Genomic DNA, 26,615 nt, shown 5'->3' on the forward strand with positions numbered 1-26,615 from the left:
GGCCTTAAGAATTGATTTTTTTGTCTTTTGAGCATCGTTTACAATTTTTAAACGAAATTCTATGATAAATATGAACTTATATCTCGATTTCAGTATAAATATCAACATGGAAATTGTTGCTGCATTAATATTGACAGCAGAGCTTCGTTCAAAATTTGACATTTCTCAGAATAAAATAAGGAATTCAATTCAAAGTCTGCAATTTACGTGTAAGCAACCATTATCCATATAGCTAATTCGTTTAAACAAAGCATAATGGACTGCAAACCATGCCGCTGGTAGGGTTATAAACCCCAAAAGGAGGGACCCCAGCTACCTATGAAGTCCGAGATAATGTAGAGTCCCCACTAGGAGGGGTGGAAAAAGGTTGATGCTGAGAGTGGGTGATTATCCGAGACTCCCTTCTTCACAAATGTACTGCAAAAATGCTAAGTAAATCACATTAGTGAAGTTTTTGTCATTACAATATGGAGAAAGTTAACTTGCATTGACATGTATCCTGCATTTTGATGTGTTCTCTAAAGCAACAATCAAGGTATTTCCAGCAGTTAGGTTAGTGCTACGAATCCCTTAAAATATTCTATTAAAAAAAATGTATATCTATGTATAACGTAAAAATATCCCTGGTTGGGCAGAAGCACAGGACACAAAAAGATAAAAAAACACTCACTGAACTAAATTTTCGGTGGTATACATCCACCTTCCTCAGAGTTACGTAGGAGACTGTAGGTAAAGGATGAAAGAGAGCTGAGGGAAGGGGAAATACTTGGGAGGTAGGGTCCACCCTAAAACTCAGTGCAAAATCTTGAGCAAAAGGTATTTAAACTGAAACATTTGCTCCGGAGTATAAGGTAGAGCTTATGCATATCAAATGGAGCAAATGCTTATGCTCTTACCTTTTGCTCAAAGCAAATGCTCATGCTCCAAGCTTATGCTCATGAGCATTTGCTCAACTTTTATTCATCTGGCCCATTGTATGTTTATCCTGACATGTCCTATATCGGTGTAACTATTGTAACATCCTGATCTCATGACAAATACAGTATTATTATTATTTAACTTTTCAGTCTTCGGAACACCCAAGTGGGAGATCATCCGAGTCGAGCAATCCTCCAGCTTCATTGGATGTGTGGATGGCTGGGTCAAGAACAGCGCAAGAGGGAGGAAGTGGGGCCAGCAGTGTTGGGGGGAGCAGTGGTGTTGGAGGTAAGAGCTGCTGGTGTTACCTTGTGCTTCACTAGTTAGATACAGTGGAACCTCGTTAAAGCGAGTACGGGCTATAGCGAGACCCCCGCTATAACGAGAGTTAGCCGATGCACCGTCAATGGACCCTATAATATGCATGTTAAAAAATTCGTTTTTACGAGGCCCTTTTGGTGTTGGCTCTCGCCATAGCAAGGGTTTCACCGCCGGAATAAAATTACATCAAGACTCCTTCATCTCTGTAATTGCTAGCGATCTGTTAGAAATTAAGTTAATGGAGTGCTCAGTCTCAAATTTATGTGGTAAACTGTCGTTCGATAAATAAGTAGTTAATTTTGTGATAATATTGTGGCATTAGCATTCGCGAATTCTTGATCTTCTTTTGTTCCTCGGGCGGTTAAAAGCAGTCGGCAGCATACCCACACGTTCGTGAGTTGCGTGAATAGAAAGCATTTGATGGCAGACACCATGGCCAAAAAAACAACAAACACGTCTAAGCGAGAAAATAAAAATAAAGGAGTAATATGAGAGTGTTGAAATTAATTTATCTTCCTATTCGCTTTTCATGATTTAAAAAAAACAAAAGTACCCAAGGAATGCAGACTATGTAGAGTTATAAGGAGCTTTGTTAGGGTGGTTTTGCCCACTCCAATCTGCGGGAACTTCTGAAAAAGGGGCTACGCCTAAGCCTAAAGCGAAGTATTTAAGGATAGGTTGCAAATCAAGAATTTCAAGAGTGAGGAAGGTTGATTTGCTAATGCAAAGCACCAAAGCTTTATCTCTCATCATAATTGTTGGTGATGCCGGCGGTGTAAACCCAAAGTCGTGGAAGAATCACCAATAATAATATACATCAATAAAATACACCAATGGAAACATTTGAGGTATTAAATAACCACGATACGGTTTTATCAGTTAATTTTTGAATACCGTATATCTCCGAATATAGTCCCCCCCCGAATATAGTCCCCCCCCCCAATTTTGAGACCTCAGTTTTGGGAAAAATTTTAAAATGTAAAGGAAGGCAATTTTTCTGTGGTTAGCAAGTTAAGATTCTAGATTCGATAAAAACTATTATTTTCTGTGAAGATTAAGAACAAATCTGTTCACATATTTTCCATCACAACAAAATAACTATACCTAAAACATGTTGTGATCCATTGCATGTATCAGTAATTTATAGTTCCTTAACCAGATGTAATGAAGAAATGAGAATTTTTTTAAAGTATCCAAGGCTATTGTATTTTTTAAACCTTCACAAATTATTAATATTTTTGATTTCCAAATGACTACAGACAATGTCAATATATAAGCTTTAACTTAAAGCCCATAAACAGTATTGCATTTGGCCCTGAAACTTCCTTAGATCCAGTGTAACACACCCATCAAGTCATCACAAATCCAAGTGACCTGAAGGATTTAGGAAATATAAATAAAATTGTGTTAAATAAATTATAAATATTATAAAAATATTGCTATCAACTGCCTACTAAGCAAAACAATTAAACTACAGGACTTACAAATATCAAAGTAATAAAATTAAGAAATAAACTTTTTCCAACAAACATTAAAACTGAAAAAAATTATATCAATTTTTCAATGCCTCGTCGCGAATCATTGCATAAGTTACACAAAGAGCTTCTGCTCTGCATTTGCGCACAAATTCGACGATATTTTCCTCTAATTCTTTGAATCTGCCGCATCGAGACCCTCGAAATGACTTCCGCGATGTACTAGCGCTTTGCTAGCGCTGTAAATACTATGATTTACAGCGTATTCTGCAACGGCTATTTTTAAATTGGCATCGAAACTCCGTCTTTGAAGGCCTCTAATCTGCGGCAGGATTGATCCTCATCTTTCTACTTGATCCATCACCTCACTGTTGAACGTAAAATTATTTTTAATAAAGAAAATATCGCGGAAATAATTGCGAAACGTTATGCGACGTAATTTATCGATCCTATTTACCCTGACGAATTGAAGATATTCCTCAATAAATTGATTACACTTTCGATGCTGAGTCGCTGTATTTCGATCAAATGCAGTAATGCCGGCGCTTCTGGTTTAAAGTCGTCGATTATTGTGCCTTTTCAGAAACAAATGCATCACCTATTGCGCATTCTTGTTCTGTGAAAGCGGCAGTGGTTGAAAACACGAACCGCACGGACGTATAGTAGCTACGGACGCAATGAAATGCTAAATCGTCACGAAAGGTTCACTTTATCTGTTTATTTTTCGCAATTATTTAAATCGTGTAGTTATTAAATGAGCGACGGGTACATATACTATTGATTCAATTCTAGTGTTCGAGTAATGTAATGATAGTGTGTGTTTAGTTTTCATTTTAATTATTTACTGTTTTGCGTCATTAAGTGATCAGTGTCGATTGAATTATTCTAACAATACTTTTCCAAGAAAAATTAGCGGCTACCCGATGGATTCCGTGAAAACGCATATTCGATATGCTATTTGAATCGGAATAATCGTATCTGTACAACATTTGTGGTAAAAATTGTCTTAATTTCCGGTAAAACGTGGCAGTATTTACTAATATCTCCGATTATAATCCTCATAAATATACTCAAATAGAAAGACTACGAGAACATTAGCCATTATGCCGTTATTTATTACTTTATGGTCACCTTTAGTATGCTAAATTGGATTACACTCGATTATAGTCCCCCCCCTTACTTTTCCGCGGCCATTTTTGGAAAAAAACGGGGGACTATATTCGGAGATATACGGTATTCAGTGGAAAATTCCAAAATAATAGAATGATTACGTAGATGCACTGATTAAGTGCATAGAAAAACGGCTTCGTCGGTTGTGCATTGGTATAATGATTGACAGAACCATTCTTTGCATGATTTTATTCAGTACGGCGCTTATAAATTGTATGAATAGCTAGTCGTTGTTTGAGTAAGGAAATTTAGTGATGCAAAAAAAACATCGCTTTTCGTCTTGATTTATGCTTACGTTTATCGGATAGAAACTTCTTAGCCGCTGCACCACTCCTGTTCCAGTATAACTGTTCGCAACAGGTATATTGGCTATTATTTGCTCCACCTCCGGTAAAGCGACAATTCGCTATAGCGAATGTTTATTGGTGCACCGTGGGGTCTCGTTTTATCGAGGTTGCACTGTATGTAGTTGTGTGATGGACTATATGGATTCTGTTAACTCGGATTTTACCATGGAATTTATTTATTGTTTTAAAATAATGAGAATAACTTCGTTTTTCCTCATAGATTTCTGACAAAACTTCACTGTTACCTAGGTTTTTACGACAATTAGGAGGGAAAAGAGGCCTGATGATGATGATCTTCGTTGAAACCTAGGTTGTGGTGAAGTTTTGTAATAAATTTATGTTAAAAAAAAGTTATTCTTATTATATTAAAAATTAAAAAAATACTAATTAGTCGTGACAGGACTTATATGGGTAAATGCAATGTTATATTCTTTGCTTATGAGTGATTTTAAAATTTCAAGGACCAAAAACACACAGAAAGGATTGGCAGTGAAAAAAGCCTTCCCTCCTCACTCCAAAATGGTGAAATAGACCAGTGATGGTGCATTCCCTTTATCAGTTGAAGTTGTTTCCAATCAAGAATTCACTGGCACCCTAACTTCAAACCAAGTGAATTATCTTGTTGCTTTCTTTACTGTCATTCCCAAGCTGCCTTTTTAAATTACTTATGGGTTTTTTTAATCTAGAGGAAAATGGATTAGAATAGAGCTGTAGATGAATAGTACAAAACATTCATAGTAAACAGGAGTAGAACTTAGTGAAAAGGTTCGTATATCAAATAATATCTTTATTCGGTAACTATGAAAGCCTTGATGAAACTGTAACCAATCTTTTTCTTCCTACCTGTGCAGTGACATTATGAGAGTTTTGAATTAGGAGTTATCTCTTTCTGTTACTAAAGCACTTGTTGTAGAATATAGTTCTGATTAAGGCAAGAGGTGTATAGGAAATTGCTGCAAACCACACAACTTTCTAGAGCATAAGTGCTTTAGAATGCACAAGTCACCAGTGGATATAGAAATAATCCATACCATTGGATAAACTAGGATTTATTCTTCACCATTGCACATGTTGTATGAAATGTGCACTAATTTCAACTTTGGCTTAGATCAACAGAATAGCACTTGCCCACAGTATTTGTTCAAGTTCTGGGCAGATTGGTTCATGCCTTTGTGCAGCACCAAGCAACTTGGTTAATGCCATTGCGAAACAAAGTATGCATTAGGATTGGTGCCTGGCTCAGGCAAGGTGTACGGAGTACCTCTGTACCCAGTTGAAGAGGCCAGATAGTGAGGGCTTGCCACAAACCTATGACCACGGTACATCAAACTGGAAAGTGGTCTCAAAGTGCGAATGGCTGTAATGTGGGGCAGTGCTAATTGGAACAGGATTAATCTGTCGGGATTACCAGAGGTGGTGACCATTCACGATTGAGTCTCTTGAGTGATTGGTGGAGGGTGATTGACATCTCTATTCTGGCATGAGTGCATTTTGTGGTTTGTAGGTGGCAGCAGCAGTAGCAGCAGTGTGGTGGGGAGTGGGGGCAACGTCTGGTACCTGACGTCGGCCGAGAAGAAGGAGAAGAAGGAGTCGTCAGTGGAGCGCGAGAAAGGGGGTGGGGGTGGAAGCAAGGGGAGCAGCGGAGGGGAAGGAGGCGGAGGGGGGAGCTTCGACAAGGCCAAGAAGTCATCTTGGTACAACGCCCTCTACCCCACGTACAAGACGCGCAGTGAAGATTTCAAGAGGATCTTCAAGGACCTGCCTGCCGAAGAGAGGCTCATTGTTGGTAAGGTCACCTTTCATCATCTTTTCTTAGGACGAGTGAATACTTTGCTTTCATGTTGCTTTTAGGGTGTCTGCTAATTTGGAAAAAGGTGGAATAGGGAATTTCGGTCTTCTGTTAATACTCTGGTAGAGTCGTGGAAAAATTAACTTTACCGTGGAAACCTCTTCATACTTCACGGAAAATGTCACATTCGGCATCTCATGAAAGCTGGTGTGGATCAGGTTGGAGGAGTGGTGGCCGGAGTGCCTTGGAGGTTCGGCTTCAAATCCCGGCTGTGGCAGATATTTTTCAGTAGTTGCCCAAGTCCTAGCTGGAGTGTCATTTGGAGGACCTATCAAGTGAAACACTCTGTCCGTTGGATGGGACGTTAACCCTTTGGTCCCCGTGGCACGTTTTCTTGTGTAGATGGTGCTTTCCTCTACACTCTACCCTCATGGTGCAAATGACTTCAGCAGTTATTGGCTGCCCTCTCCATATTCCATACCGAATCATGAAAAAAACCAGCCCAACTTGTTGAAACTTCACAATGCAGCCAAACCGAAGCAAAATGTATGCCTAATCATTTTTATTAGATTAGAGTTCTGATTTTCCCAGAACTTTAATTCCTTAGCCCTTTCGCGCCGGACGTCGGGTGTAGCCGACGGGCATTTTATATGCAGAACACCTGACTGGTATTGCTGTCGCACACTTTTCTACACAGACGACCTGATGTCGTGTATAGCTGTCACGGGGGATGGGAAGCGACCGCAGCGGTAGCTATGGTCAGTGGTATTCAGGCCCGGCCCGAGACCCAGCTTAGCGAGACCCTTGTGCCACCCCTTAGGCAATTAAGCCCAACCCTCCCACTCATTTATGATCCTTCCCACAGCAGGAACTTGCTGTGAAGTGGTTGAAACGGCAATGGTTTTTGCGAAGAATAATTTGTTCCAAACTCAAATTTTTTATTTATTGTAATGAATTCTTCGTTTTTTTCTGTGCGTAGGCAAATTTAAAATGAAATTTTAGTGTTATTTTTAACGAACTTCTCATGTGAATGCTTTAATACCTTGTTCTTTTATCTTACGGGATGAAAAATATGTAATGGGGAGATGCTGTTGTTTTATTGTTTTATCGCTCATGAATGTTACAATCCAAATAACTTCCTACATTACATACCCTTTATTTTCTGATCCATTCATTTTCCCCGAGTAATTACTAATACGCCGGTATTCTAAGGTAATGTAACTTGTATATCCAGTTGAAAGAAAATTAATTTCCCAAGACCGTACTCTTTGATGGGCGGATGGGAGAGGTAATAATGTTAACACGGGGAGTGATGGACAAAATAAGACACTAACGGAAATACAAACTTGACTCTAACACACGCACAAGCACTCACTTACTCAGGTTTGTGAAAAAAACACGCTACCGACAGTGACCCACCCACAACAATAGAAAAGGACAAATAATAAAATAAATAAAACACGCTCTCACTCACGCACCTCGCGGGTTTGCTCCGAGGAACAAAAGGCCGTGTAGGACACACGCACTCACTCACTCAGGTTTGTGAAGCTCTCGCTTACGACAGTGACCCACTCACACAAAAGAAAAAGACAAATGAAAAAATAAATAAAACACGCTCTCACTCACGCACCTCGCGGGTTTGCTCCGAGGAACAACTGGCCGCGTAGGACACACGCACTCACTCACTCGGGTTTGTGAAGCTCTCGCTTACGACAGTGACCCACCCACAACAATGGAAAAAGACAAATGATAAATAAATAAAACACGCTCACATTCACGCACCTCGCGGGTTTGCTCCAAGGAACAACTGGCCGCGTAGGACACACGCACTCACTCACTCAGGTTTGTGAAGCTCTCGCTTATGACAGTGACCGCCACACACACGGGAAATGGGAAGGTAAAGGGTAAAAGTGCCCAAGAAGTATCTCCTGACACCAGGTGTTTCTCCTGCCAAGCTGGCCTCCTCAAAGGAGAATGTTCAAAACTTTTGCAATTTTGAGCGTAGTAATGCTCGTTGATGGAGAGGTTGATGTAATTGGTCGAACGTCAAGGGTTGGGGGAGGTAAGTAGCCAATACTGAGGAGGGTCAAGAATTGCGGAGGTGGGGGAAGGAGTGGGGGTAAGGAAGTCGTTGGGATAAGGAAAAAAGGGGGGAAATGGAAAATTACGGAGCGGTTGGAAGAAAGCCGTTATTAGATGTTTTGTGTTTTGAAATCAGGGAAAAAAGGCAAGATGTTGCTGGACCTTGGTCACTGTTCATGGTTTTGCCTTGGTGTTTTTGTATGTGTATAGATTCATAAAAGTCTAATAAATGGTCAGGGGCGTGTTTTATAAGGCTGATGTCATTAATGGTGATAGAATGAGAATTGGAGGCCATATGATGTGCTACGGATGATTTATTGAAGTGGCCGAGTCTAAAGCACGCAATGTGCTCTTTGAAGCGGGTGTTTAAGTTCCTACGTGTCTGCCCTATATAGGCTATATTGCACTCGGGACAGGTGACTTTGTATATTCCGGACTTCTGTAGGGGTTCAATCGGGTCTTTAGGGTTTCCAAGGAGGGTTCTGAGTTTATTGTTCGACACATAACACGGTTTAATGTTGTGTTTTCTGAAAACACCTCCGAGTCCTTTTGTGGACGTGGGGTCAAATGGCAGTTTTACGTATTTTTGGTCTTTGGATGAGATTAGTGTCGTGCTGTCTTGTATACGTTTCTTGTGTTTCTGTTTCTTGAGGATCTTATTGATGAGCCGTTCCGAATAGCCATTCGATTTGGCGGTGTGTTTAATGTATTCGAGTTCCTTTTGAAAATTTGTTTTGTTCATCGGTACGTTGAGTAAACGGTGAATAAGGGAGTGGAAGGCTGCGTGTTTGTGACTGCTGTGGTCGAAGGAGGTGTTGTGGATGTAGTTGTTAGTGTGAGTGGGTTTACGGTAAATGCTGAAAGAGACTTTGTTTTCTTTGTTTCGGAATATTTCAATGTCTAAGAATGGGAGAGAGCGATTCTTTTCAACCTCACACGTGAAGTTTATGGAAGGGTACTGATCGTTGAGCTGCCCTAGGAAGTGTTCGATAGGGCAAGCTTCAGAGTCAAATACTGCAAAGATGTCATCAACGTACCTATACCATATCCTCGGGAAGTAGGAGAATTTTTCCCGGCAGTGTTCTTCAAAGAAGGACATGAAAACGTTAGCCAGGAAGGGGGATAGAGAATTACCCATTGTGGTGCCGAAATCTTGTTTGTAACAAGTCTGGTTGTAAATGAAGTAGTTTTGACTCATTACAAGGTTGGTGAGACTGATGTATTTGTTGATTATGTCATCTGTGAGGCCTTTGGATGTTAACCATTGTTTTAGGAAATTCAATGTATCTGGTATGGGCACACTTGGGAAGAGAGATTCTACATCAAAGGAAACTAATATTTCGGATCTTTTTAAGGTCGTGTTTTGGATTTTTGAGATGAAATCATACGTGTTTTTCAAGTTGGAATTACTATGAAATTGAAGTTGTGTGAACTCCTTGGTAAGCCATTTCGATAAGTTGTATGTGGGAGAGTTAATGGCTGATACAATAGGTCTCATGGGACATTCCTTTTTGTGGATTTTGGGGAGCCTATATAGACGTGGTAGGCGGGGATTGGAGACATAAAGTTTGAACTTGAGAGATTTACTGATGAGATTATTACAAGCTGACAACGTAGCCTTAGTGTCCTGGATCAGGCGGTTGATAGGGTTTTTTGGAAGTTTAGTGTACGGACCGCTTTCCAGTAGGGACGTTATTTTTTGATGGTATGTGTTTTTATCCAGTATCATACAGCTATTGCCTTTATCTGATTTCAGGTAGAAGCATTCTTTGGACTTGAGAGATTTAATTAGCGGAAGATGTTTGTTTGTGTGTGACCCCACGTGTTTGTGTTTTGAAATGTTATCTTTAATTCTTTGTTGGCAGCCTTTACGGATATGGTTCTTTGTCTCCATGTCAAGATATTTGATCGAGGATTCGATGTTGGCTATGAGGTCCTCAAGAGAAGATTTGTTGGGAACGACACTAAAATTAAGACCGAGATTTAAGAGCGACAGCTCTTCGTCAGAGAAATTAATGTTGGAGAGGTTGTGAACATATGGAAATGAAGGGTTACTAGAAAGGGAAGAAGTTTCTTTGGATGGCAACAGAGAAGAAAACTTTTTAGAAATACAGAATGCTTTGTTCCGTCGTTTGTGTTGGCTGACGCGATGAACTTTCCTGTCAAAATCCATCCATAATTGGAACTGAAAGTCGTTGAGGTTTTTGGTGAGTTTTAGATGAAGATTATAAAGTTCTAATTCTAATTTGGCTCTCTTTGAATAGAGGTATTGAATTTCTGACTTCAAAATCTTTTTCTTAATCATGGAGTCGTAGCGTGAGAACTGATTTTTTCCAAAGGTGGAAGATGAAATGAATTTGGGAAGAACATTGTTGATTTGACAGATTTTTAGAAATTCAATATCAAGAGAGATGGTGTAAAGTTTGGTCTTGATACGGTGGTACTTGTTTCGTTCAGAAGACTTGGATGCCATAATGATATAAGGGATTGAACGAACTACGGCCGTTAAACAGTTGAAAGAAAATTAATTTCCCAAGACCGTACTCTTTGATGGGCGGATGGGAGAGGTAATAATGTTAACACGGGGAGTGATGGACAAAATAAGACACTAACGGAAATACAAACTTGAAACTAACACACGCACAAGCACTCACTTACTCAGGTTTGTGAAAAAAACACGCTACCGACAGTGACCCACCCACAACAATAGAAAAGGACAAATAATAAAATAAATAAAACACGCTCTCATTCACGCACCTCGCGGGTTTGCTCCAAGGAACAAAAGGCCGCGTAGGACACACGCACTCACTCACTCAGGTTTGTGAAGCTCTCGCTTACGACAGTGACCCACTCACACAATAGAAAAGGACAAATATTAAACAAATAAAACACGCTCTCATTCACGCACCTCGCGGGTTTGCTCCAAGGAACAACTGGCCGCGTAGGACACACGCACTCACTCACTCAGGTTTGTGAAGCTCACGCTTACGACAGTGACCCACTCATACAAAAGAAAAAGACCAAATTTGTATATCCAACTTAGTACCTGTGTTGTATGCCCTATTGTTAGCTACTCATTTTGGGTGGAACATGTGCTCAGCTGCCTGACGATGTCTCAGATAAACTATGTGGAAAAACCAAACCTTCCACTCTCACAATAATATCGCACGTGCATTCATACAGTCCAGGTGTTGAGCGCTAATGAAATTTTCGCCGAATTTTTTGATGGCCCTCTACAATTCTTCGAAAAGCGATCCTTAATATACCATCGAGGTAGTTCTTTCATGGGTTTTCAGGCTTGCATTCCTTTTTCCCTACCCTTTTCCCTTTATTGCTGAAAACATCCTCAACTTCTTAGAAAACATTATCACTAAAACCCATTTCTCAGTACTTATGCCTATCCATACGAGAATGCATTCCCCTCTAATTTCACTCTCACTTCTGCTTTGGCTCCCAAGCAAGCAGTGTTCTCTCAGCGCTCTAATGTTTTGCTTCGGAGAAAGGAATTTTTTGATTCTCATTCAAGTTTCACTGTGTAGAGTGCTTGTGGTCGGTTTTCTGTCCCAATTGCATCTGTTTGAGACAAGTTATGCCTAAAAAGTCTATACTTGAGGACTCAACAACGAGTAAGCGGGAACCATCAGGTGCATCGGACGATTCATCAGATGAAGGAGAAAGTGCGGCTGCTAAAAGGAGAAAGAGATCATCCCAAGGTATTTATTGGTTTTCCGGCAATTTTTCTCAAATCATTCACGATTTTGACGCCACACCTTCCGGTTGTAAGGCTGCAGTAACTGAAAATTTCCCGATTAGATAATTTTTTGAAATTCTTTTCCTAAATGACTTGGTTGCCGTGATTTCCGAAGAAACCAATCGTTTTTACAAGTATGTACACTATTGAACATTCTCCGGAGATTGTAGACATTGACGTGTAACCTTCTGAAAAATAAAAAGGTCCTAATTAGGTTATTTTCAACACTAGAAATCCGTTTAAAATTCCACAATGCTTAAAAATACGTAAGTTATTATTATGTAAGTGTAAATTCTCAGTAATCATAATCAATAATCATTTATAAAAAGCACCGGTAAAATAATAAGTTGACCACGGACTCCCGCTAAGAAAGGGCTCGAGGGTCGTGTGAGAGACAGAGATAATGGCCGGGCCCCGTTGGGCCCCGTTGAGTTGGGTCACAAATCCAAGGGAGGAGTGTACCCGGGCAACTCAACCCCAAAAAAGAGCTCCATACACAGAGGTCTAAAATATTCTTATGCTACTCGTAGCACGAAAACGTTTTGCTTTCGTATTCTCCGGCAGGAAAGGGTTAATTAAGAGTTACTTGCGCACAGTTTTTCGATGAGGGCACTCGTAGTGACAATCCAACAACGGAAATGTGGTGATCACTATTTAACTTTGAATATATCATCTATTTAAAAATACTTTTTAGTGGTAGTATAAGACTGAAGATAAAATATATAGAGTCACCTCTAAGGAAGGTCATGCCCTGGAGTATATGGCATAGGGGCAACTGAGACACACCCTCTCACGAGTAAATTCAGTAGCGAAAGTGATGAGAATGATAGGAGAGGCATTCCTCAGCAGGTGGTGGTAAATGGCGAGAATACATGTTGTATTTCTACCAAAAGTTCTGATTTGTTAAGTTGCACCAATGAAAAACAATGATGTTTGGAGGAAGATTGTTTCATATTTCAGCTCAGAGCAGGGCAAAAAAAAATGATAAAATGAAATATGTGGTGCCCAGGGTAATATGTAGTTATGGGATTAACTGGAAGCTCCATACCAGTACAGTAAAACCTCTTTACATCGTAATGGAGGGGACCAAAATTTGGGCAATTTGATGTATGGAGGTTCACTATAGAGAGGTTTTTGTGATAGGCACCATTTTATTAATAAACCATAATATTAAAATATTTAAACATGCATGCATGCATTAGTGAACATATATTCACAATTTAATGATTACACAAAGGTAAAAGTAACTTGTTCAAGAGGGCTTTCTAGGAAAGAAATTAGTTATTGGGTTTGCTTAAACTTTTTTTAAAACTCTTTCGATATAATGTTTCCAATTCTATTGAATACAATCATATTATGATCGCATTCCTCCATGATTAATAAAAACCATTCAATTACGTTCAATGAATCCTCAACCTCTTTTCGGTGGGAACTGCAACTGATTCCTCATTACCAACATCTTCCTCTAAATCCATCTCTTCCTGTATCCTGCAATATATATACATCTCCTTCACCACTATCTTCCAACTCATGTGGGGAACATATGAATAAATCATTATCAACATTTACAAAGTCTTCAAATGTTGAATTTGTGTCAACTATTTTTTTGATTTTATAGTACTCTGTACGTTCATTCTCAAATATCTCACTTTCCTCCTGTTTGCTACCACCCATAATCCCAGCCTTGATGAAGCATTTCTCAAAAATTGAGGGTATTAATTCTTTCCACGAAAGGCACAGCCTGTGCATAGTCTGAAGGATGGTCCATGAGCACTTTTAATGTCGTTTTCACTATTCACTCTCCATAAAAAATAAATCACTAGCTGTTTTCGATAATGCCTTTTGTACAAAGAAATGATTCCCTGGTCTAAGGGTTGTAATTTACTAGTAGTGTTTGGAGGGAAGTCCACAACTTTTATATTTCTTAACATAATTCCTTCATCCTCTTATTTCACTGCCCGTGTTTTTTATTTGTGCAGCCTAGATATACAGTTTCATCTGTTTTTCCTCGGTAGTTTAAAATAGAAGTCAGGGTGAATGATGGTATTCCAAAGGTCACAGCTACATCTTTCTTCTGCGTGCCCTCGTCGATGGCTCGGAAAATTCCTCGGAATGTGGTAATGTCAAGCGGCCGCCTTGTTTTATTTGTGGAATCCATCATCAGCTTATAATTAATTAAGTAATTTTCGTATGTTTTCATATTTTATGGAAAATAATTGAAAATACACCTTATAATATATTTTAGAAAATTGATTTATCATTCTTATAACGTATGACTTGTTAAAGATTATAAAAAAATAAATAAACACGTGACTGTTGCAAAAAATAAACAAGAAATTGAGCGTAATTTTGAAAATTTCGTCGAATTCACTTTCTCTAAAATACAATGCTCATAGAGTTCCGTAGAAAAACTCCGTCGAGGGCACAAAGAAACGCTAGGACTGCAAAACTACATGATTTTCTAGTGAGAATGCTGGGCGAACTACTTCAGAATGCGGCGGCGACGGTAAAAAATTTCATTCTCGTCCCGGACTCCCGATGGATTAGTCAGATTTCGCGGCATAAGTACGCACGCAAGACATATGACTGTCGCTAAGCGCAATATACGATCGCTCACGAAAGCATCGAAAAAATTACCAAGGCGGCAGTGAGAAAGTGCTACACCGGGAAATATGGGAATAAAATAATTGCAAAACTGTATTTGATTTATTTCAAGTCACAGTAAATTCATGAAATATTTGCATTTTAGAAACGGAAGTAGCAATGCGGTTGAGTAATTCTGTCTCCATGAATGGGAGTGAGGTTAGTTGAAATATTTCCGCCGGCAAGGGATTATAGGCTGCGCTGGTCGCCTCTTTTATTAACTGAACATAGTGTGTTAGCACTTACAGGAAAATGAAGCCATAAGTAACAGGAAGCGAGTGCTATCGCGCAATTTTTACCATGATTCGAGAGAAAACGATGCGTTCTGTCTTCATTTACTGTCACTTAAAATGAATAGGATAGTTCGTTGCTTTTTTCTTATTTACTGTTAGGTATGCCCTCATATGGAACAAAATGACCCTAGGTAATGGTTAACGTGAAAATTACAGTATAGTAAAGGTGTAAAAGAAAAGAATTAGCGTGAAACATTTATCGCTGAAAATGTCATTCCATGTTCGTAATCGCGGCTGCATTAATGGTCTCTAGTTGACTCGGTACGAAATGCGGAGGTAGTTAGGCCGTCTCGGGGGCGTCTCGTTGCTATGATATATAGAGGTTTTATGATATAAAGAGGTTCACTATAGAGAGGTTTGCCTGTAATTTTACATGTAAATCTGACGGGACCAGAGGGTTGGTACGATGTATAGAGGTTTACGATGTAAAGAGGTTCACTACATAGAGGTTTTACTGTAATTTTGCATTTCAACAATTTTCTTTTTCTTCTGTTAGAATTGCTAACTTTTTGATATTCTTCACTTTTTCACCTACCTTGTGTTTCCAAACCAGTTAGGAGAGCTGTTTGTATATTGCACCTCAGTTCTAGGTCACTGCAGAATTATGCAGAATTTCATGGTGTTAAATATACTGTCGTATTGGAAACATGTAAGCTTGACATCTTTTGGTGGAGGTATTAAAATGTGTTTGCCATCATGTTATTTCTTAAGATTAGGATTATGTGAAAATGCCTGTGCAATATTTTTCTCATACAGCAGACGAGTGATTATCAGGCTGTGTTTATCTGGGTTGTGGATGATCTCGGCATGATTTTCACTCTCGCTCAGTTTTTTCCACAATCTTTAGAAAAAAAAATCGGACGCAAAATCATCAAAATTACTGCATTAATGCTAGGATACATTGGACTTATTATTTTTGTTAGAATCCCTTTCGTAAAATGTTAGTGATCACGCTCTAGCTTCATTCATAGGAGCACCATGTTCCTGTTTTCCAAGCCTCGCAGTGCGCTGCTGCCCTCCGTGATCACAGATACACAGCCTGCTGCAGTTGCAACCCGGGCAACTTGTGCAAGATGCGACTATGTGGCGTAGTGCCTGACAGTGTAGTTTACAATGTTGAGCAGTGGTTTTGAAGCATTCGTGCAAACCACTTTTCTCTATTCATGATCACACAGCCACGGATGTGTGGTTTTCGAAACCAGGACTTACATGGAGCATTAATAATACGATTACAACCATGTTATTGCCGTGAAAAAGATCGCGAACAGGCAAAGAAAGCTCTCATTTAGTCCGGGAAGCACTCTAAAATAACAGAATAACTGCATAAATAATAATATACATATTGTCTGTTTTAGGTAAATTATGAACATTGCTAGACATTTAAGTGAAAGTTTGGGTTATCCGTGTTTTCCGATTATTCGTGCCGTCTCTCCCCATCGTTAGCCCTGATAATCGGGAGTGTATTGTATATTGATAATTTAGCTGAAGTTTTATAGAATGCAAAGAGTTTATTGAACCTTATTTACTTGAGGTATCTTCCATTTGTTTACTAGCATATATTTATTTGATGGATTTCATTGATACTAGGGATGAGTCGATTCCAAATGTCGATTCTTGATTCCACTGATTCTCGGGCACAGAATCGAGAATCAATCGCCTAGAGTCGATTCCGATTCCATCGATTCCAGAAAGATAAATGTTTTCAGCATAGACTATAAGCTTGGGGCATGAAGGCTGCCACACACCTATGTGGCCGCGGTGTCAGCCTTGCCCGCGCGGAGGATACGCCCGGCACGTGGGTGCTGTGACGAACATACCTAAGCGGCCTCGGAAACATGAAAATGTCGCCAAGAGCGACAAACCAACAAACCCTGAAATGGCATGTGTTCATGAGCAACTCTCAGAGAAAAAAATTGGAAACCACGGTATCGGGAAGTAATGCAGGCATTTTTCGTTCTTTTATTAACCGCTAGTCCGATTAACCGCTAGTCCTATTAACCGCGGCAAATCAAATAATTGCAATTATGAATCATCATCAAAGTATTCATCTGGACCACCACTTTAAACGTACAATAGATTGAAATATATATATTTTATTTTCGAATGGTATTTGAAGTCTGTTGATAATAAAAACGTGCAGAGAGCGGGTTTTTTTATACAGTGGAACCCCGATCTATCGTTCCTGCATTGATCGTTTTCCTGCATTCATCGTTCGCCGCTCCTGGTCCCAAATAAAGTTCCATTAAGACCATGTAATTTTTTCCTGCATCCATTGTTCCCCGAAGTATCGTTTTCTCGTATCCATCGTTTGACGACAATGAGACGAAGTGTTCACGATGTGTTATATGTGGCTAATGACGACAGACATAATTTGAATCTTCCCCAGGAAATTGAACTACCATAGGGAGAAGCTGAGTGCTGTGGGATAGTAACATTAGGGCATTTTCCAAGATCCGCTGTCCCCCTTCATTCAGCACTCGCCTCCCCCCTCTGATGCTTTCCTCTTCCCCGAAATTAAAAAATGGTCCCAGCTCACACAGGGATCGTATTACGACGACCTTGGCTTCGAAAAAAAATTAAGTTACATGAGAACAATAGAAACATGTTTCACGCCTCTCCAATTCTCGCCCACTATATTTTTTCAGCCTATGACTCACCTATTAGCCCAAAAGATGTCTAACAATGAATTTCGGCAATTGGTATTATACTTTTATTAGATTTAAATGTTAGTAATGTGCACGTAATTCAAAAAAGAATGATACCAAACATGACGTATTTCCTACATTACTTAAGCATTTTAAGCAAGGACATAGTTGGAATAATACGATGGTGATTTCTGGTGAATCTCGATATCCTCGCAGATGATTTGAGCTTCTCGGCAGTTGATGCGGCATTTTTTTCGGAAACAGAGCTTCAGGTTACAATTTACGAATTATGCTACAAGTCTCACTTGTCAGAGTTACTAACAAGCGATGTCTTCTCATTATATATTTTTTTCTCCCTACTAGCAATCTGAATTCATCCGCTCATCCAGAGCTACGCTACTTATTGTTAAAAAAGAGTGGGTAATTTGCCTTCTCTATGGGACAAAAAAATTTTATTGCACAGTCATATGGTCATGCTTCACCCTCTGCAGTATGCTCTACTTACACCATACGCAATAGCATCAGTTCCGAACGTCACCTCGTATGAATGGTTCCGTACTTTCCAGGGTGGGTTGAATTCAAACCAGCGAGTGTTTTCCGTGTGGGTTCAATAAAGTCCGGTTTCATTTGTAACCATACACGCCCACTTACCGTGCATTGTCGAACTGAGATTACGATCTAAGTTCTTAAGTTTTCGTGGGTTCTGCGGCTCGCGGTCAAGATGGAATCTCAGAGCTTTGAATGCAATGGTGCAGCAAGGAGATGAATGACCTCGTACACAGTGTTTGAATATCATACACAATTTATTAAACGAAAAGAAAACGAACACTTTTATCCTTAAACACTAATGAGGGATGGGGGTGATGCTGACTTAGACGAGACATAAATGACACACTGCAAAAAAGGAAACGAATATGCCAGAAACAAAAAGAAAGAAATCTTACATCTAATAGATGTGGGATGAGATGACTACTGGGATAAATGCACAGAAATGGACAAAAATGACACTGAATATTTCACGAATCGACATGACACGGGCACTCGTTATCTTGCTCAAGTTGCGACAAAAACCACTGCACTTCATTTTAAGACATTTATAGGTAATGTTCGTTGCGTTACTTTAAAATATTACAGGCTCCACGTTCTGTTTTATCAAAATGAAGCTGACGTCTCTCCTAATGGAATGACGTGAACGGGAGAAACGTGATACAATCGAGACGGTCTTTAGACCGGGAAAGAGTGATGTGAGTTTATCTATGAGACCACTGGGTTATTAGGATGACACACGTGCACACTGGGGACTTTCTTCGAGGGCGCATGGGCTAGCTGGAGCGGGGGAGGATCGGGATTATTTCCCCGTCCCGGGAGAGGGTTTAGAGTACTTAAGTGTCAAACGGCGGGACCAAATCCTGGTCGACGAACCACGATCCATCAACCGCGGGGAACTACATCCCGCGGATCCTCAGACGTTGTCGTGATGTCTTGACGAAAGCGAGGACACTTTTCTCGTTCCTCGACTGCACTCCACGCTCTCCTCTCCGGCACGCCTTCCCCTTTGTATCGTTCTCCGTCCTCTTTAGCGGAATCAACCACCGCTTTCTCCGGAATCGACCCCAGTTCACACAATACCGGGCCTTATATACCCAATTGAACAACAAAAGACATACTAAAATGATAGCAGACGACAAAAAGAAACAAAAAAGGTCGCTCATCGCTTGCTTCGGCCGCGCGCCAACTTGAATAGGGAAAAGGGCAGGACGCGGACGCAGAATGAGCCGTGACGAGGCTTTTCGTCACACATTTTTATTATATATTTTATTTCTATTCGTCTTCGGACCATGGCCCTTCCGAAGAAACATGTGAGAACTTTAAAAGATGGACTGAAAATAATTGAAGATGAAGAAAAGAATCCGGGCTAGAAGCGGGTGAATATTGCAGAACGCCTCGGATTGTCCACTAGCATATGATGGCAGGGGTGGGGGTAGAGCGAGATACCTGATTAAAACAAGAAGTGGGATGAAGCCGAGGGCCAGGTGGGCGTGCCGCTGACGATCAACGCAACATTGTTAACGCTTTACACATTGCGTCAATCATATTAAAAATTTAATTGTAAGAAAGAAACATTTCAAATGATAAACTATTTCTGGCCTTTTTGATCCATCTCACAACCAATCACTGCGTCGGCGAAAGCGGTTGTTTTAGGCATAGCATGCACATTACTCTTGTAAATACGTGTACTTGAAATGGCATTTGATGGATAAGAATTTTTACATCAGACAGAAATCCATAATAGTAGCGAAAATGCCGAGTGGAGTGCAAACATTTTTTAGCAAGGTGGCGTGTTCCTTTAGGATATTTGAAAGAGATATAAGTCAAATCAACAATATAACCTAAGTGTTTCGAGAAAGTAATAATATTCCTGTAATCAGCTAAAATCTTATTTGAATCCATAAATGAATATCATAATTCATAAAAATCTAGTGTTTCCTGGGACACATGCAACCTGGTCAAACATTCCCGCATTAATCGTTTTTTTTTCATCCATCCCCCTGAAAAACAATAGATCGAGGTCCCACTGTATAACTTTTTTTCATAGACTAATACACATATGCGTCAGCAATAAAAATTTAGACACATTCACGTTTATATAGCCCAGTTTCATCAATGCAACTGTTGAGAAAGTTGATATTTGCTTGGCATAAGCCGCCGCGGCCTCGGGCGGACTCAATAGGTTGTGTTCGGCCGCCACCGTGCACCGGCCAGGCTGCTCTGGTATGTATGGACGCAATGAACGCTAGATTACTGCTTAGCCACCGTGGTCAAACGACAATGTAGCCACCGCGGCTATTGTTCTATTATTCCATTCAATTCTTAAATTTGAATGACAGCAATGCTACAGATAAATCAATATCCCACCTGTTAGAAGGAATAAGAATAAATGGAATCGGAATCGGGAATCGATTTGAAGGAATGTGAATTGGAATCGGAATCGAAAAAAAGTGGAATCAACTCATCCCTAATTGATACCCTTGATGGATTTCATTGATACCTGCTTTTCATTGATGGCCCTAACCCTGGTTTCATAGATACAAATTTGCAATTGGCAATATTCCTCTTCCTTCACCAGAGACTCGATCAACATTTGTGTAAAAATTCAAAATTATGCCATGCTAAATTTTCAGTCAAGAATTTGCTACCATTGTTGTGTTTTTCATGTTTCTTTTTTCCTATTTCAGATTATTCATCTGCGCTCCAGAAAGACATACTAGTCCATGGAAGGATATATGTGTCTCAAAACTACCTCAGTTTCTATGCCAATATCTTCAGATGGGAAACTTCTGTAAGTCTGTCACCTTCTTAATGTGTGACATTACAGTTATGCATGATAAGAATTTGATTCATTTTATGGAATACATTGCAAGAAGTACCTATTGTCTAGGTTTTACCCCACACTGTACTTATTAACTATGATTCAATCGTAGCTGGCTGAACTTTAGAGAATATTCTCATGATAATGGGAGTAATTACAAATTATTAATTTTCCTTACAGCATTTATTTTCCCCAACTGATTTTGATGATTACTGTGTCACTCTCAGGAGTGCAATTCTGGGAGGACCACACCAGGAGGTGCAAATACTTTATTGTCTGTCTTTTGCACAGGTGTCTTTACGTTGGAAGGAAGTTACATCTATCACCAAGGAGAAGACGGCGCTGGTGATACCGAATGCAATCCAAGTGTGCACGGAGAGTGGCGAGCGCCACTTCTTCACATCGTTTGGTGCACGGGACAAGACGTACCTGATGCTGTTCAGGGTGTGGCAGAACGCCCTCATGGAAGAGGTAACATGTCTCTCACACCTCCCCTTTCACACCTCTGCCCCCCCACCCCCACCCCCATCTCCTCCTCGACCGCTGTCCCTGCTAAAAGTTGAGGTGACAGAATTTGAAGATCTGTATCTTGGTAACTACTCAATCAGCTGTAATGACATAAAGCAGAAGTTTCCTCAATATCATCACCAACTCATTCTTACATTAACAACGTGTTTATCCAGCTTAGTATGAAGAAAAGGTCACCATTTTTTATGCTTTGAAAATGATAGCTCCACTTTGTTCGCTATTTCCTCTGGAACTTTTCCATGTATTGATAGGTGAGTCCATACATAGTAAGAGCAGGCTTCTACCTCTGCATACCCTTGTGACATTGTAATAGTGACAAAAATTGCTGTAAACTCTGCTATTTTGTTTCTTTAAAGAATAGCTAGAAAATAAAAATGTTGCTGGCACAGTCGACAAAAATAGGAGTTAAAACCGCTAAAGTTCATTGTTCACTCAATTTCCTATCAGGGGGAATTGCAGCTGGGGCTGCTAGGTTTGTCAGGGAAAAAGAGAAATTATTAGCTTATTGCCAAGTGGATGCTTGCAGCGAATTGGATCTGGCTTCATTGGCAGTGGTCAAAGAGGCAAGTGGACTTATTCCATCCATTTCACTTCTGCCATCACAGTTCTTCTCTGCACCAGCAGACCTCTGAAGTAAGGATAAACAGATGTCTAAGTAGAGATAAACATAATGCTTCTTAATTTTAATTCCTAATTTTGTTCAGTCTGTGTGTTCAGTGTGTGAGTTCATTAGATTCTGTTCTTCCGTCTTGGAGACACTCATATTAATCCATGAAGTTCTTGAGAAAATACATTAACACTACAGTTTTCTGAGCATCAAAAACCATGCATTCATACAAAGCTGAATAAAAAAACTTCCATGCAAGGATGAATTTCTGATGATATTGAGGTAACGTAGAAATGCATTTAAGTATATTTCCCGTTTACTATTTTACAGCCAGTTTAGAGTCAAGTACTGAGATACAGTGCTAACAATTTGAGCGTCTTGACTTTTGGTTGAACTGTTGACTGAAACTTAATTGTTAGAGATTTTATGGAGAGAGAAATCTACTTGCATTCATTATTTTTCTCTTGCTCTGCTGGCTATTGTGTGATGACTGCATGAGTTGTGGAGTGATATTTGAGCTGCATCATTCCTGTCAGATCTATATATTTATATACATAGTCACTCTTTAATTTTCATTGTCTACTTAGGTAGTTGTGTAATGGTCTCTCTTTATTTGGAGTCATGCTGGTTTAGTTGATGAGTGTGGTGAAGAAATTTTGGTGCTTTTCTCATTTGATAGCCTCTCTAAAGTGGTTTGGGAAAATGTATTTTATGGGCACTAGCAATGAATTAGTTAGTTGTTTGAAAATTATGTTGATATTGATATGTATTTGAAAATATTGTATAACTCCAATGGAGTACCAGTCGTGGTTGTTGGTCCAGACAAGCGTTATTTGGGCTATGAGGTGTACAAATGGGAGCAGAGTATTTTGGCGCTGAATGGGTTGCTTTTGCTGAAATAATTGGTTTTAAGTATTTAAGGATCATATAAAGGAAGTAATCAAAAAGGTAAGGGGTGAAGAAAACCTAATGGTTTTAGGTGATTGGAACGCTGTCGTCGGCAAAGGCCAGGATGGAAGAATAACCGGAAAATATGGATTAGGAAATAGAAATGAAAGAGGAGAAAGGCTGTTAGAGTTCTACACAGAACACAAATTAGTGTTTGCCAACACTCTATTTAAGAATCACATGCGAAGAAGATACACATGGAAAATGCCAGGAGACAAAAGAAGATTTCAACTAGACTATATTTTAGTGAAGCAGAGGTTTAGAAACCAGATAAAGGACTGTAAAAGCTACCCGGGGGCAGATATCGACAGTGATCATAATCTAGTGATGATGAAATGCCATCTGAAATTCAAGAAATTGAAGAAATCAGCAAAGAACACCTGGCAATTAGAGCTACTTAAGGAGCAAACAAATCAACAGGCCTTTCAAGAAGTAGTGGAGCGCAAGATAGGACTAGATCAGTCTGAAAACTTAGTTGAGAATAACTGGACTACCATAAAAAGTGGATTTCAGGAGGCCGCTACAGAAGTTCTAGGGATAAGAAAATGTGTTAAGAAAAAGCCATGTATCACGGATGAAATCCTAGACCTCATTGAAGAAAGGAGAAAGTATAAGAATACGAATACTGAGGAAGGACAGGCTTGCTGCAAGAGAATAAGGAACGAGATTTGCCGCCAAGCGAGGAAAGCCAGAGAAGCGTGGATGAGGAACATATGTTAGGACATACAAAATAACCTCGTAAAAGGGACAGTGGAAGCGGCCTATAGAATGGTGAGGAACCATTTCAAGGAACGAAACAAAATGTAATAGCATAAGGAACAGCAATGGAAACATTCTAATTGAAAACGAAGACAAAGCCGAGAGATGGAAGGAATACCTGGAGGAATTATACAACGGGTGCAAACTTAGCTCAAAAGTTCTCGAAGAGGAAAGTGAAGTTGAAAAGGATAACATTGGAGCAAGCATCTTAAGATCAGAATTTGACGCTGCAGTAAGAGACCTGCGAAAGAATAAGGCCCCAGGAATAGATGACATTCCAGCAGAGTTAATAAAAAATGCAGGAGAAAAGGTCTTAACTCAACTGTATAAAACTATCTGCGATATGTACTCAACAGGAGATTTACCTAGTGATTTCGAGAAGAACATCATCATTCCCATACCCAAAAAGAAGAGAGCTGAGAAGTGCGAAGAATTTAGGACCATAAGCCTGACGACACATGCGTCGAAGATTCTGACAAGAATCATTTACAGGAGAATTGAACGAAGAGCAGAAGAATTCCTGGATGGGGACCAATTCGGATTTAGGAAAAGCAGGGGCACAAGGGAAGCAATTTTGGCTCTTAGGATGATCATAGAGAAGAGAATGGAGAAAAACAAACCAACCTTCATAGCATTTGTCGATTTAGAGAAGGCCTTTGATAATGTGGAATGGAATTCAATGCTTGGAATTTTGAAATAAATCGGCATACTCCACAATGATCGTAAAATTATTCATAGTTTGTATAAAAACCAAGTAGCTGTGATCAAATGTGGACCAAATGGTGCAGAAGCGAGAATAAGAAAAGGGGTGAGACAAGGTTGTGCACTTTCCCCCTTAATTTTTAATGTTTACATAGAGAAAGCCATCAACGAAATCAAGCAGAAAGCTTCGGGTGTCAATATCCACGGAGAAAAAATAAGTATGCTGCGATTTGCTGACGACATAGCAGTCATAGCCGAGACAGAGAAGGATTTGAAGAAGACGTTGACAAACATGGAAAGGACAATGGCCAGATATCAGCTGAAAATCAACGAAAAGAAGACTAAGATATTAGTTTGCAGCAAAAGAGAGGAGGCTAAAACAAACATCAACCTAGGACAGCATAAGCTTGAAGAGGTGAACGAGTTCTCTTACCTGGGAAGCCGAATTGCCAGTGATGGACGGAGCAAGAAAGAAATACACAGTAGAACAGCGCAGGCGAAGAGGGCTTTCTACAAAAAGAAAAATCTTCTTACAGCTGAAAATACCAGCATAGAAGTAAGGAAACAATTCATCAGATGCTACATATGGAGTATGTTTCTCTATGGAAGCGAGGCTTGGACGTTGACTGCAGCAGAGAAGTCAAGAGTGGAAGCATTCGAAATGTGGTGCTACCGAAGAATGGTGAAGATAAAATGGAATTGACCGTGTGAGTAACCAGGAAGTACTAAGGAGAGTAGGAGAAAAGAGAAGCCTCCTAAAAATATTAAGCAGAAGAAGGGACAACTTAGTTGGCCACATTTTGAGGCACGATGGTCTGATGAAGACAATCGTTGAAGGACAAGTGGAAGGGAAAAAGGGCAAGGGATGGCCCTGAATGAGTTATATAGGACAGGTTATAAAGGATGTAAAAGAGAATAAATATGTAGCTATGAAGAGATTAGCGGGTAGGAGAGAGAAATGGAGAGCTACATCAAACCAATCTTAGGATTGTTTACTAATGATAATGATGAAGGATCATATTTCACAATGGCAAGTTTCATGTGGTAATAGGATTGTATGCTTCAAAATATATAAATTGCATTGGATGAAATCTTACTTTTTCCATAGGCTTGAAAAAAGACTCAATATACTCTTTAAACGAGGGTCTGGCTTCTCAAAACAGGCATTGCACTTGGCAAATAAGTTGCATTAAAAACAAATTGAATTCTGAAATATATTAGTTTTAAATACTCAAGCAACATTACAACAAGTTTTTTTTTATGTAGCATTTTGAGATTTGAAATAATTATTAGAAATCTACTGATAACTTTGACTGCAATAGGGTGGTTTCCTATTATTTTTTTATTGCCTAAATCGAAAGATTATTACTCCTGGAGTATGTATTTCACGCTTTTAGATTTTTAAATGACGATATCTATTTTTCGCGATTAAATGAAAAGTGAAAATTTTCAAGCGCGCGAAAACGCGACGTGTAAGTATGAATGCCAGGAAATATTTCCGTGTGGCATATTTCTGGTTCCCGCTGCCGCCCTGTGAGGTGACCTTGAGGCGAGTTGAGCGCTGATAAGACGCAGGCTGCTAGCGGGTAGCTGAGTACCCTGCTGGCTGGTAGCGCTTGGCTTAAATAAGGATTATTAATACCTTATCAAATGAAGAAAACTTTCCGACCTTAGCCAGTTTTAATAAGTGATTATTAAGACATGTTTCCCTGAGCTCTTCGCCTCATGCATGCATTGGTAACCTCAGACGATGTATAACTCCTATCCTCTCGTATAGAAACTAGGTCCCTGTGATGTCACGTGGAGTGGCATCGCACGGGCGCCAATCTGGCCGTTTTCAAATGAGGATAAAAATGGACCATAGCCATTCGTCTAAACCGGTATTTCTAAAACGAAACAATTTGTATATTATGAATACAGTAATGGTGGGTAATGAATCGCAATAAATGCCTTTCGTTTTCTTTGATGAAGGAAACTACCTAATTATCGAGAAGCAATGTTTTACGGCAAAAAGTCAATGAATGACATAAAAAAGTTAAAACAATGCTAAATCAGAGCAAGCTGAAAATGAGTCAAGTATAATTTCAATATTCTAAGCTAACACAGGGTTCCCACTCAACCGTGAAAACCTTAAAACCGTGAATTACCCGTGAATTTCGTCTACCGTGAAAAAACCTGGAAAAAGCCGTGAATTTCGTCCTTAAACCTTAAAAATCTCTGAATCTTGATAATAATACCTTCCTAGAAATTTTCAACTTCGTTCGTAG

At 39.6% G+C, this 26,615-nt stretch overlaps 1 protein-coding gene across 5 annotated transcripts in view; it reads left to right on the forward strand.

The window, feature by feature from the left end:
- The window catches only part of LOC124156986 (protein Aster-B-like), a 130,356-nt gene that overhangs the window by 37,717 nt on the left and 66,024 nt on the right, over positions 1–26,615 (forward strand). For all 5 annotated transcript variants that reach the window (XM_046531433.1, XM_046531428.1, XM_046531430.1 and 2 more), the window contains 4 exons: positions 1,068–1,206; positions 5,736–6,017; positions 20,671–20,774; positions 21,096–21,275. In XM_046531433.1, coding sequence (XP_046387389.1) covers positions 1,068–1,206; positions 5,736–6,017; positions 20,671–20,774; positions 21,096–21,275 — 705 coding nt within the window. The remainder of the gene's footprint in view (positions 1–1,067; positions 1,207–5,735; positions 6,018–20,670; positions 20,775–21,095; positions 21,276–26,615) is intronic.

The sequence above is a fragment of the Ischnura elegans genome, chromosome 4 (genome assembly GCF_921293095.1).
Source record: "Ischnura elegans chromosome 4, ioIscEleg1.1, whole genome shotgun sequence".
NCBI classification, from domain to species: domain Eukaryota; kingdom Metazoa; phylum Arthropoda; class Insecta; order Odonata; family Coenagrionidae; genus Ischnura; species Ischnura elegans.